A 14,133-nucleotide genomic window follows, 5' to 3' on the forward strand; every position below is an offset into this window, starting at 1 on the left:
GCAAATAAAATATAAATCTCTCAACCCGTTTGCGTGCGCACTGCGGGAAGAATAAAATATTACTTTTATGTCAACCAGCTAAAAAACAGTGCGACGCGTCAGAAAGGATATGAAATTGCACACAGATGGAAAAGTTTAGAGTTCGGAGGTACTATAAAATGAAAACTTCATTTTCGCTCGGGTCACTTTTTTTTGGAGTCACTGACTGGCATCACGATAAGGTAAACAAGCAGCATTTCCTCTTTCCAGTGCTAACGTTAGTTCATGACGCCACGACGGGGACTTAACTTTTAAGGGCGTGTTAATTGATAAAATTTTCGCATTTTTACCATGTATTGACAGTTCGCCAAGGTAGGTTGGATTGTGAATGTCAATGCCTCGAGTTCTGAACACAGCCAGATAACATGGTTCGTTAGCCTTTGGCCCTGATATCCCCCTGATATCGTCCACAGCCTTTTTTTAGATTGAGGCGAACACCAACTAACTGCTTTCTGTCGAGTTATCACTAACCTTATAAGATACTGAGTTGGTATAAATTATTTTGTACTCCTCAACTGCGTCGCATCTCATATCCCAACAGTCAGTTTATGGGGGGTTAACGCGCCGCAGCTACACGTGGGTTATGAGAGGGCTCTTGAGTAAGTTTGACAACCCGGAGATAATTACGTGCGGCGAAATCTCGACACAGGGGCGTTTTCGCTTTTTGCCTCCATCACAAAAGCAGCCACTTCTTCCGGGATCGAAAGCCCGCATTTCCGCTCAGCTACGAACGCCTTAGACCAGTGGTTCTCAGCCATGACTCGGCGAACCCTTTCTGGCTTGCAAGAGTGATGGCGGACCCCACAATGGAGCCTATGTTGCTCGGTGTTATAATGTCACATAATTTGCACTTTCAGCGTATACGTCGCCCGCACACTTATCCTATGACCACCTTTTCTGCTTGACGTTAATAATAATGCACGACATGATGCTACAGAATTTATCTCTTGAATCGAAGTCTTCTAAACACCTATACGCTGCCTTTTCGGTGTGTTTTTTTCTCGAAGGTGGCGTCTTTTGCAAAAAGGAAATGCGGAAATACGTGCTACGCGAAGCAACTTAACGTACATGTAAGGCGTCGACACCGCCTTTTTGCATTGCAAGCAAGTTATGGCAAAATCGCGAAAACAATGGGGGAGGGGCAATTTTTCAGGGAGGCTTCGCGAGCCCCCTGGGGTCCGCTGAACCCCATTCGAGAACCACTGCCTAAGACAATGCGCCATCGCGGCTAGTTCATACCCGACTCTAGGTGGGGCGAATGAAACTCCCAAATTAATAATGCAAAGGTCACATAGTACCTCCTAGTGTCTATTTCCAATAAAACTTATGTCCCTGTAGAGTACGTGCAACGTTCATTTTATACATATTTGTTATTTTTGAACAGTTGCTTTACCTCATAAGTTTGAACGTACCCTATTGGGAAGCTTACAAGTAGACTCTAAATAGCGCTTTTAGTTGGTTATAACCCTTTGTGATACCATAACGTTGCGATATACGATGCGTGCCGTTTTATCTACTTTGCGCTACTTTCCAGTTGATAACGAATGCGATCAGTGCTAACGTACTCTATTTGCCCTCACCACTCACTACTCGGGCATTTTTGGCAGCTGTCCATTGAGCGACATAGATTTACTTTCCATGCTAAGCCCGCTGCACCAATACTGGCGTAAGCGGGAGGCACCGTTACGGTTATTTTGTGTGCACATTTATTAGAGAAGCTGTTTCAGCTTAAGTTATGTCCGTGCTCATCGTTAACAAATAACCGCCATCATCAGCGAAGTAGACAGGGGCAAAATGCTAGGCCACGAAGTGAGGGAAAGCGGCAAAGAGGCAAGGATTCGACGAGTAGGCATTGGGAGTTTTTTGTCTCAAGAGAACTTGTGGTTTGGGAGTTCCTGAAATCGAACCCGGGACCTTTATGCCGTGAAACCGGAAACCTAACCCCAGGGCCAACCAAAACGCCCGACGGGTGCGGGGTTAGCTGAAGCGGGAACCTGTAACATGTGCAGCCAATTGGAAAGGAAATGCTTCCCGTAGTGGGATTCGAACTTGGGTCCTCCGCATTTTGAAACGGGCGTCTATCGGAATGACCTATCAACGCATTCCAGGCGCACAGCATTTTGTATGGGTTCGTAGCGTGGGCGCTGGCTTTGGACCTTGGCCGAGCTTAAGCGCACATTAGCCTGGGATTTTGGCAGCTTGGACTTTGGTGTTTTGGTCGGTTGACTGGGGAGTTTGATTTGGTTGATTTTGAATGGAGGAACCTTCACTTTTTAACCATCTTTCTCTGAAGAAAGCGGCAGACCTGAGAAAATCCAAGTTGGGTTAGTGCAGATAACATCGAACGAAGTGTGGCTGGTCGACCACTTCAATTTGCTTGAAAAAGATTTATATCGTTTTGTGATTACTCCATTGTCAAGATTCAGCAATATTTTCTCTGGGGAAAATTTGATGTCACTTTTAAAAAATTTGGAACGCGACAACGTGGACACCTACATATTGATGCACCTGGGACAATTTAGTGACTCTAGCTACGGAACATTTTATGAGGAGCAATTCCTAAATGGTATGCGTAATCTCCGCCTGGTGTACATTTATATAAAATGTTTTGGTGCCGTCAAACGCATACATTGTTGCAATAAAAAGTCAAATACGGCTCACAGTGCACTTTTGTTCAAACTTTTAGGCTAAATATTCCAAAAAGTACTCAAATTGCAACTTTAATATTTTACTTTTTCAAATGTATACATTTATCAGAAAAAAAATTCAAATGCGTTTGTACAGTGCAATTTTCTTCAAACTTTGAGGCTGAATTATACAAAAAGTGCTCAACTTGGCACTTAATATTTTACTCACGTGTGTACCTTACAGTTCTAAATAAACACACGGAATATTGTAATTCTATAAAGTACAGTAACGATTTCATGGACACGCAGGTTTGAAGAAAAAAAAATAAAAATACAACTTTTAGGAGCTAATATAAAAAAAGCTCACCTTCTATATTTTTGGAACCATTCCTAGACGTAGGCCTGTACATTTACTTGCACAATCATCAAAAACATGCTGCATAACTGTGTTCCTGGGGAGCTTCGAGCTCGACAAAAGAGCCCTATCTGCCCGGCTCTCCACGACGTATTATAGTGGTAGCGACTTCCCTCAAATTTGTATAAATTATGGTGTGTTTTGTATAAAAGAGAAGCGATTTCTTGACAGACTAGTACAATAAAAAAAAGAATACAGCAGAAAAAGTGGCATTTTTAATGCCTACGTTGGCATCATAACATCCAATCTGGGCCCAATTTAAAGGAGTACTGATCATCCTGCGTCGGTCGTCCTGCTGTCCATTTGTCGCCGTTAAGAACAACCTCTTAGACGATCTGCTAAACACGTCGTTGAACATGGTACGGTTTAAAATGCCGTCACAGAAGCTTCTCGCTGAGACCACGTCGTTGGACACGTCCAAACCCACAAAATGTCTCCGAGTTATATTTTGCGTCTCGTCGTCGAAGAGTGTCCCGTGCGGCATACAAGAGCTTACTAATTTTTTTTGAGCGCATGCGAGCAAGCTGACAGATATCATCCGCACTCTGACGGTATCCTTGGACATCTGCGTTTATGTTGTCGCATTCAACGCCTGGCACCATGACCTCAAGCACCGCTATCGGCAGTCGTCCGTAGACAAGCTCGAACGTAGTCATCTCAAAGTTTCCTAACAGATCATCATCACCAGCCTATCTACGCCCACTGCACGGCAAAGGCCTCTCCCATTATTCTCCAATTACCCCGGTCCTGTGCCAACAGTGACCAATTAGTCCCTGCAAACTTCTTGATCTCATCTGCCCATCGAACTTTCTGCCGCCCCCTGCTACGCTTGCCTTCTCTAGGGATCCACTCTGTTCCCCTAATGACCAACGGTTATCTTGCCTGCGCATTACATGCCCTGCCCACGTCCATTTCTTCTTCTTAATTTCTACTAACATGTCTTTAACACCAGTTTGCTCCCTGACGCACTCCGCTCTCTTCTTGTCCCTTAATCTTACACCTATCATTTTCCGCTCCATTGCCCGCTGAGTCGTTCTCAATTTAAGTTGAACCCTCTTAGTGAGCCTCCACGTTTCTGCCCCGTAGGTGAGTACCGGTAAGATGCAGCTGTCATACACTTGCTTCTTCAGCGACAATGGTAGGCTGCTATTCATTATCTGAGAATGTCTGTTGTATGCTCTCTACCCCATTCTGATCCTTCTAATTATGTCTGCCTCATGGTTGGGATCCGGGGTCACAAGTTGGCCTAAGTAGATATATCCGCTTACCACTTCTACTACCTCGCCCCTATCCCAAACTTCTGTGCTGTACCGAGGTTATTGGTCATTACTTTAGTTTTCTGGATATTAATTTTCAGGCCCACGGTTCTACTCTGTTCGTCATGGTGGTACGCAAATCACACATAAAGAGGATTTCGTCCCCCATTTTGTGTGTAACGTAGACACACACAGACAGCATATACGCGATAGTGTGGTTCAGGTGCTCGGTTCGTTTATTTGTTTGAAGTGTGCATCGCCGCGGTTGTTCGGTGATCTGTGTTGTGCCACAAAAGTATCCGCATTAGTAGTTCTGCAGTAAAGGCTGTTCCGTAGTTCGTGTTACGGCTCCAGGGGCTCCATGACGCAGACTAACTTGGTTGATGGAGAATTTAAAGACATTTAAGAAAGCCTGTTGGGAAGAGCGGCGGCAACTGCAGAGCGCGTCGGTAGTCTGCGGCTACGACAATCCTTAGCACTTGGCTCGTGATGTAGGGAATGTGCATAGGAGGTTCATTCCAATCTGGTGGAAGGTTCTAGATGGTACGGCAAAGGGCAGCAGGAGTCCAATGGGTCTAGTCACCGGTGTTTTCCTTCGCTGCCAGTAACCGCCGGTACGCACGTACTGGACGACGCCGGATGTGAGTAGGGGGTCCCTTGGATGTCGTCTAGATCTCCTGCAACGTGCATGCTGTGCCGAGGAACCCTATTTATGAGTCGTAGTGGCCTGTACGAAGATTTAATCACGGAGACTATGAGGGATGACGAGAAGGTAGTTTGTTCTCGATTTAGGGTCGACATTTACCTTGACTAGCACCTTATTTTTGAGAGAGATGCAGGGGCGGTGCGTTTGAAGGCCCTCATAATTGTAACGTTGCGCCCATCGAGGTAATCAATCGTGTTGCGCTGGTCTGGTTCGGTACACTGCATGGTGGCTAGGGCTCTATGTCACGATGCTGAAAAACGGGTTGTGTTCCTCGGGGTCCTGTGGCCGTAGTCTTCTTGCACGCGTTATGGGCATTCGGCATCTGAAAGCCTTAGGCCCGACTTGTAGATACAATGGAACCCCGATAATACGACTTTCAAGGGACCGTGAGAAAGCGTCGTATGACCGGGATGTCGTACAACCACGGTGTGGGTAAATTCCGGCGTGATAGACAGCCTCACGCGACAGGTAGGTCAAGAACGTATTTAAGCTACTACATCTAACGCGTTCGCGCGTTATTTATTTATTTATTTATTTATTTATTTATTTATTTATTTATTTATTTATTTTTTTTTATTTATTTATTTATTTATTTATTTTTTTTTTATTTATTTATTTATTTATTTATTTATTTATTTATTTATTTATTTATTTATTTATTTATTTATTTATTTATTTATTTATTTATTTATTTATTTATTTATTTATTTATTTATTTATTTATTTATTTATTTATTTATTTATTTATTTATTTATTTATTTATTTATTTATTTATTTATTTATTTATTTATTTATTTATTTATTTATTTATTTATTTATTTATTTATTTATTTATTTATTTATTTATTTATTTATTTATTTATTTATTTATTTATTTATTTATTTATTTATTTATTTATTTATTTATTTATTTATTTATTATACCTCAAAAACCCCAGGGCGGGGTGTTACATGAGGGGTGGGCATTTCATACTGGGTTTCTTCGATGTGCGCTTTGAAACGTATGGGGCTGGAGTGGCGCACGACGTGGGGCGGAAGGTCGTTCCAATCCTTCGCTGTCTGAACAAAGAATGACCGAAGGTGAGCAGTTGTACGGGCATGCGCAGGGTAAACTGGGTTGTTGTGGTTCGTGCGGCAAGATATGCGATGCGCGGGCATGATAACAGATGCGTCGGACAGTGAGTGAAAAAATTTATGAAGAGCTAATCTAGCGGCTTTGCGTCGAAGTTCAAGGTAGGGAAGATGGGCTTTGATCTTTAAGTTAGTAACGCTTGAGTGGCGCGAGTAATCTGAATATATAAACCTAGATGCTCTATTTTGGACAGATTCTAATGTTTTCGATAGATTAGATTGGTGGGGATCCCAGACGGCGCAAGCGTATTCAAGTTTCGGACGGACTAGTGTTTGATATGCGAAAAGTTTAACAGAAGGGGGAGCAAGTCGTAATTTTCTTCTTAGGTATTCAAGGACTTTGTTTGCTTCGTTAGAAATGTTTATTATGTGGGAGGACCAAGTAAGATCTGGAGTAATGTTTACACCTAAATATTTGTAGGAATTCACGGGGGATATTTCGCAACCAGAAAAAATATATGAAGGAGCCGGGTGGGATTCCCTGCGATGAAAAGAAATGACGGATGTTTTCTTAATGTTCAGAATCATGAGCCAATTTTTGCAGCACGTTTCGATAGTTATTAGATCATTTTGAAGGATCGGAGAGTCACTAGGGCAGTTAATAGGGCGATAGATCACGCAATCGTCAGCGAATAGACGGATTTGGGAAGATATATTGCTAGGTAAGTCGTTAACATAAATTAAAAATAGAAGGGGACCGAGCACCGTACCCTGAGGTACACCTGAAAGGACGGGACGCATGGTAGATGATACCTGGTTGGAGTAAACGAACTGTTCCCGGTTTGACAAAAAATTTCGTATCCATTCTAGAACTTCTGGGTCGATGTTTAAACGAGAAAGTTTTAAAAAAGGCGTTTATGGGGTACTTTATCGAAAGCCTTTTCGAAATCTAGGAAAAGGGCATCTACAGGAATATTGTGATCGATACTTGAGCTGATGTCGTTAATAAATAGCGCTAGTTGTGTGTCACAGGAGAGGCCTTTCTGAAATCCGTGCTGACTGGGATGGAAAACGTTTACAGAGATGAGGAATTTGACTGTTTGAGAATAAATTATGTGTTCTATTATTTTACAGCACACGCATGTTAGTGATATGGGGCGGTAGTTTGAAGGTGAGGATGACGGACCTTTCTTGAGTATCGGGATGACCTTGCCAACCTTCCAGTCCCGTGGCACCACTCCAGATGACAGTGATTGCTGGAAGATGTGCGACAATATGACAGCAGAGAGATGTTTGGTATTTTTTAAAACTTTGGAATTTATACAGTCTATACCAGCTGATGACGTCACTTTTAAGGAATCAATGACTTGTGTGATGCCATTTTGTTCGAAAATGACACTGGGCATAGCAGGGTAATCACGGGACGGTACATTTGGAAATACATCGGGCACACATGGAAATAGATCGTCAGGTTCATCGGTAAACACTGAGCAAAACGTAGAGTTTAGTGTTTCGGCGACCTTGAACTCTGGGATTGGAATGTTTTCTTGATCCAATAAGGAAATGGGTTTAGCATGAGTTGGGTGTATAGTGTTCCAAAACTTTTTGGGGTTTGTGCGTAGCATGTCTGGTAGGGTTGACGAGAAGAACGTCCGCTTAGCGTCCGAGATCATGGATGCGTAAAGTTTTTCAGTCTCACAATATTTTTCCCAAGCGTGATTGAACTTTGATTTTTTGGCTGACCGGAATTGTCTTTTCTTTTTGTTGCTAAGCCGTTTTAAAGTATTATTGTACCATGGCGAAGTAGGCCGTTCTGTGATGGTAATTGTGGGGATGTACATGTTTACTAATTGCTGCATTTTGTTTTTGAAGAGCTCCCAGTTTTCGTCAACAGAACGTTTGGAAACATCCACGAGGAACCAATCGTAAAAGGAAGCTAGTTCATCATTCATACCTTGATAATCTGCTTTGTCGTATAGGGTTATCGTCTTTTTTACTTTTTTTGGATTGGGCAAGTTGCCTTGAAAAGTGGCATGAATGACGGCATGATCACTCAGGCTGCTCGGACTAGAAACGGAAGAAACTTTATCTGGTTGGGTCGTTAGAAATCAATCTAATAAGCTTGATGAATTAAAGGTCGTTCGTGCAGGAAAGCTAATCATTTGAGGTAAGTTGAAAGTAAGGCAAGTGTCTATGAAGTCACTTTCAGTGTTCTGTTTTGACATCACTAATGCTAGGTCAGACCAAGTTATCGCGGGGAAGTTAAAATCACCAAGGAGGAGGATAGGGGCGTTATCCGAGGCTGATGTTAATAGTTGTAGAGCATCATGAAGCTCGCCACCGAAAGAAGGATCGGAATCAGGGGGGCGGTAGCAGACGCCAATGACAACGGGTGGAACGGCAGCTTTGCAGTGAATAAAGACCACTTCAAGACTCGAAGGAATGTCGACAGCGCAGCATTGAAAACTGTGGTGAGCGGCGATTAACACTCCACCGCCCCGCTTGTTTTTGCTATCGCAACGGAAAATATCGAAGTCGTTGAACGCAGGAAGCAATTCAGAGTCCAAGATAGATGCAGTAAGCCATGTTTCGGTTAGCAGAACCAAGTTACAGTCGCTTGCTTGAATTAGGTTGTGCAAGGCATCGCGTTTGGGCAGTAAGCTCCTAATGTTGCTATAAATGAGCGAAATATAGTTTACATTAGACTCAGCACGGAATTTAGTAGATAGCTACGGGGCACGTGGGACTACCGTTTGCGTAGTCGGATCAAGAATATAAGTGGCCTTATCGATGGTTAATTTTCGGTATCCAAGTTTATAGGGTCGGGACTGGGCTTTGCCAAAAGCAATCAGCTGCTTGTGTATCAAGCGGGTGCTAGGCGAGTGATCTTGCGAAATGCTGTACGCAGTATTTTTCAGCTTATTTGCGTTAGAAAGAATACAGTCTTTATCTTTGAAATGCGTGAACTTCACAATGATCGGCCTATTTTTGTTAGGCTGGAAAGATCCTAGTCGATGTGCGCGGTCAATGTCACGTGGGTTGAGCGTTACTTTGAGCGTATCTTTGCAGTGATTTATGATTAGTTCCTCGGACTGGGCCCAGTTTTCGCGTTCCGAATCAGTGTGTCCATAGAATATAAGGTTGTTTCGCCGGGCGCGATCGTTTGAATCGTCAAGACTGCAGGTTAGTTCCGATATTTGTTCGGAAGTTTTGACAGCAACTGAACGAATGACCTCGACGTCTGCCTGAAGTGTGCCTACGGCGGCACATTCTTTTTCTATTTTAGCAAGCCGTTGGTTAATATCGTCAAACGTTTTAACATTCTGGGACAGTGTAGTTTGGATGCCTTTCATTTCTTTCATAAGCGAGTCTTGATTTAATCTAATTTCATCGAGACCGGCCAAGATATCACCAGGAGTTTCATTGGAAGCGGAACGTGTAGTAGGACCTGGATTTTCTTCTGTATCGCCGGAAAGAAGCAGCAAATTTAGAAAACAGTAGCTGTATTGACACAAGGCAAATACCGTGGGCTCGGCAACACTATCAATGCATAGTACCGTGTTGGTTAGGCGAATATGGAGTAACGGTTAGTTACCTGCACAAAAAACAGGCGTCGCAGGTAAGCGTCCGCCATCCTTGACGTGTTGCCGAGCCCACTGGTGTGACCATGAGTGATGTTCGTGCTTTTATCTGGGCGGTGAGGTGTCGGCGTTGAATCGGTGACGTGGTTCGCACGTGACATCCGGAAGGGGGCGAAGAGGGGCAGATCAGGTGGTAGTTTGGCGGTGCATTGCGCATCATCCGAGTGAATATCCGTGAAGGGCGGTAGCGGCAAGTTCGTTTGGCGTAGTGGCCGTGGGTGCAGCCGGACCATACCTCCGTCGGTACCGTGAGGCTCCGTGCAGGAGGCTGGTGCGAAACACACCCAGGCGATCATCTGCACGAAAAACAGGCGTCGCAGGTAAGCGTCCGCCATCCTTGACGTGTTGCCGAGCCTCACATCTAACTGAAATCCCAAGTTTTTAAAAAAAAACATGATGTGCCTCCCTCCTCGCCATTGCGTCCAGCTAGCCCACCAGCCCGGCGCCTTGCGCGCGCGCAAGATAAGGCCGACGTGGTCGTGGTCAAGCATATAGAGAGGATAAAAGGCGAGTGTGAAACTGCCAAGGACATGCGAAACGAATAATAGTGCAAGGCGGCGACGAAAAAAAAACGACATTCGTCGCTATTGGGTCAAAGTGCCCAATACATAGCTGTTTTCTTTTCCCACAAAACCCAGCCACGCGAAATAGATAGGATGATTCAAACTTCGCGAATAAACCGTGTAGCGGCAAAAATTATAGCAAGGTCTTACTGCAGTTGGTACAGTGACTTGCCGTGGCGGCCAGCGAGTGACCCACAATGGCGGTGCCAACTCGTACGTGCCTCCCCCCTTGCAGTGGACGAGCGTGATTTGAGACAGAGAGCGTTGTGAAACGAAGAAACTTGGAAAGCGGATGTTCGTTCATCGCCGTGTGGTTGCGTCGTATGTGTTTTCGCGTTCGTCGGCGGCTCGACGGAAGCTTCAAATTCATGGTCCTCCAGCCACGTGTACTTAGACTTCTCGCGGTTGGCGCCTTGGCGTACTGTTGCCGCGTGGGGCCGTCGCAGGTTAACCCCCGCTCACGAGTACCCGCCTGCTTGCTTGCGTCTGTTCAGCAAGGGGTCTGGCCCACCTGCTGACCTTTGCACATCAAGCAGCGTCAAACGATGGTTCATGATAAAGAAGGTCGGAACGAGCGGCGAAGCGGTGTGAAATATGGGGAAAACGCCGGTTTATCCGCGCCAGGGTCCTTCGTGTGAAGCGGACCGCGTGCTCCCGAGCGTCACATCATCAGGGTTTTTTTTAATGTATTGTTTCTATGGGAAGTTTGCCGGGACCGTGGTGATCCGTCGTAAGAATCGGGTTGTCGTATGTCTGGGGGACGTATTAGCGGGGTTCCATTGTAATTCTGACATTCAATTCCTCCGAGCGCAAGCTACATCGCGCTACATGGCAAAGGTGATCCCTAATTGTTGAGTCAGCAAAGCGCATAATGGTCTGCAACCACCTGTATTCTCCTGCCTTATACGAGCGGGAGAAATTTAAAAATTGCGCCTGTCATGTCACGGCACTATTTTTCAGACGTTCTGTAGTGTCTGGTGATGACAGACCATGGCTAGCATAAGCGGTTACATTTTTGCAGTCCTTGTGGTTTAGGACGAGGACGGCACCCGAGCCCACCTCCTTTGCGTCTGTGTGTGCCAGTGCCAAAAAAAGTGAAACAATCTTAACTGGACACATAAAACTTTTGTCTTACGCGTGGGCACTACAACATATGTTTTCGTGTTTTATAGAACACAAACAACAACTTTTTACAGCTTTCTAACTTTCTTTTTCTTTTTTTTCTTTTCTTTCCTTTATCTAATCTTTTGGCAGCCACCCGTTGCGACAACCAATATGTGCACGCCGCATTTGATCCAACTTGACAACAGTCTATTGACCCTCAAGGACAGCTGGCACATGGACGAAGACGCCTACGAAGGGCTCAAGTCATACATCTACAAGGAAAACCTAAGCGCGCTCAGAAGTATTCAACTTCGCGAACCGATATGCACGGCGCTCTGTAACAACATGTGCCGGCATCAGTACGTCGACATAGGCTGCGGTCCGGGAAACTTCACCAAAGAGAAGCTGCTGTCCATCTCACATCCCGATTCCTCTCGCATCGTGGCCCTGGACAGGTAACATTCATGGCGTACTTTTATACATTGTTTATATTGCATTTGAATACGTTGGGCTAGTACTGCTTTTTCTATTCCCGTTAAAGGGTCATCCCGCAAAATTTTGGTTCCTCTGCATTTTCAAGCACCGAATCCTCTTCATTCATCTTCAAATCGAATGTCCCGTGTATCTGGCAAGCCCTGTAAATATGAGGTTTATCATAGGTACCTTAGTCGCTGTGAGTAATTATAAGCAACCCAATTAGCAAGTAGTCATTCTGTACGCATGACATTTCATGCCTTATGTACTCGCACTCAGTTCACGAAGCCGACGCTCGAAATGTAGCTTAACTGTTTGCCATGCCTGAGGAGAAAGCGTGTGAGCGCAATCAGCACACATTTTAAGCCTCACCTCTCTAATGTAAACTGCTAACAAAAAATGGGCAAACATAACGTTGATTCTACTTCCATTCTGACAGAGTGTCAAGATAGAGCAGTGGTTAACAAGATAGGCTGCGGCTTTGGGACCCGGCTTCATATTCTCCACAATCACAAATGTGTTTTCTTTGTTTCTTTTCGGTCATAGCGGCGGGCTCTTCGGTACCATTCAGTAGCTGCACTAGGATAATGGGGTCTTTGCGCTTTTGGTAACGCATTTAGGGCTTCCTGTTTAGAGACTTTGCCGGCTGATTCGGGTGGCAAAGGGGCAAGCAGACTAACTTTCGCGTTTATTAAGCCTAATCAAGGTTTTCGCCTTTAAAAAGCAGCCGTTGCTAAGTAACAAAAAAGAGTAATGCACATCTTTGAATAAAGCCATGGTTTAATGGAAGGACAGGGAGACGGCGAAGACGAGCGGCAGCCGCCTCTGTTACAGAGGCACACGAAGGCCTCCAAATATTCACGAAGACAACTTTATAACCTGCTCATGGAGTCTCTGGCCTCCTGCCACTCAGTATCACGTCGATCACATTGCCTTCTCGGTTCTCTTTTTTATCTTCATTGTGACAAAGCGCTACGGGAGTCTTAACTATCCGTGGACCTAAGGTGGCGTCTGGGATTCAGATGGTATGTCTCGTGCAAGTCACTCTCGGTGGTAATACTAGATAAGAACATCAGCCTTACCATGGTGTGCTGAGCCTTCAATTTATCTAGGGGAATCTCCGCCCAGTCTTTTCTTATAGAAACGTGCGCGTGCCCGCTACTTGGTTTTGTTCGCGAGCAAGAAATATCTTGCCATTGCAGTCATATACAGTTCCACCCTAGAAACGTGATCTGCTATGACTGCCGTACCTCCAATAAATACCTGCACCGACAGCACAACGTATTTATATCCTACGCGTTGTGAGCGCGTTTCACGCAATCGCAAGCCGCAGGGCGGATACAGGTGAACTAACTAGTAGCAGTGTGTTGCAATCGGTTAGAATCCTGCCTCGTTGCGAAGAGAACCCGAGTTCAATTTTAAGCTAGGGAATCTCTAGCGTTTTCTTTTTTCTCACATTTTACACGTGTACTCGAGCAGAGGACCCCGCCAACGTCATCGGGAAAGTGAACGCACACGTCATTTAGTAGTAAAGGCAACTGTAAAGGTTTCACTGCACCGACGACTCCAGAAATAGAGCCGCTACGCAAGCGGGTAGATGGCGCTGCCTACCAAACCGGATTTCCGAGATACGTCACACAGGAGGCATTGGAGAGGATGCTTCGGTCAAGGTTTTTCTCCCTGCTCCTTCGTGAATGGCGCTAGTGTGTAATAACGGTGGTAAGGTGATAACGACTGTGACGGCATTATTCGGAAAGTTTTGGTTACAGTTGCAGCCTTATCTATTGTTTTGAGTGGGTTAATTACCCAGTATTATGGCTCATGAGTTCGCGCAGTGCCTCAGTTTAGTTCCGCCACTGCTACCAAGGAAGCATTATGCGCACATTTTAAGCAAATTTTAGACAGATCAGCAGTTTTTTTACATTTATTTTGAACGTATGTGCACCTACGCTGTTCTTTTATATGCTCCCGTGGTCAGAAATCGGCGAACGTTTGTAACACATTAAGTTAGTCCTCAAGTTTAAACGGGTATCTCGATACATCTGAAAGCATAATCGTCAGTGTACAACCCCTACAACCAGGTGGTAATTAGCGATCATCAGGGCTGCAGTGGCCTTTACTTATAGATACCATTCATGTTCTTCAGTATGGCAAGCATTATTTATCTTCCACTGGTACCTTAAACCTATGCATTTATCGAATTTAGGGTGTTATTATTATGATTAATATCAGTTTA

General features: G+C 44.6%; 1 protein-coding gene across 1 annotated transcript in view; it reads left to right on the forward strand.

The window, feature by feature from the left end:
* The first annotated feature begins 9,914 nt into the window (after positions 1-9,914).
* LOC144143433 (juvenile hormone acid O-methyltransferase-like) overlaps positions 9,915-14,133 on the forward strand; it is a 76,979-nt gene continuing 72,760 nt past the window's right edge. The window contains exons 1-2 of the mRNA XM_077675189.1: positions 9,915-10,076; positions 11,574-11,878. Of these exons, the coding sequence (XP_077531315.1) occupies positions 11,595-11,878 (284 nt within the window). The 5' untranslated portion in view covers positions 9,915-10,076; positions 11,574-11,594. The remainder of the gene's footprint in view (positions 10,077-11,573; positions 11,879-14,133) is intronic.

This window comes from Haemaphysalis longicornis, unplaced genomic scaffold (assembly GCF_048455015.1).
Source record: "Haemaphysalis longicornis isolate Haplotype H1 unplaced genomic scaffold, Haemaphysalis longicornis Haplotype H1 scaffold_6, whole genome shotgun sequence".
NCBI classification, from domain to species: domain Eukaryota; kingdom Metazoa; phylum Arthropoda; class Arachnida; order Ixodida; family Ixodidae; genus Haemaphysalis; species Haemaphysalis longicornis.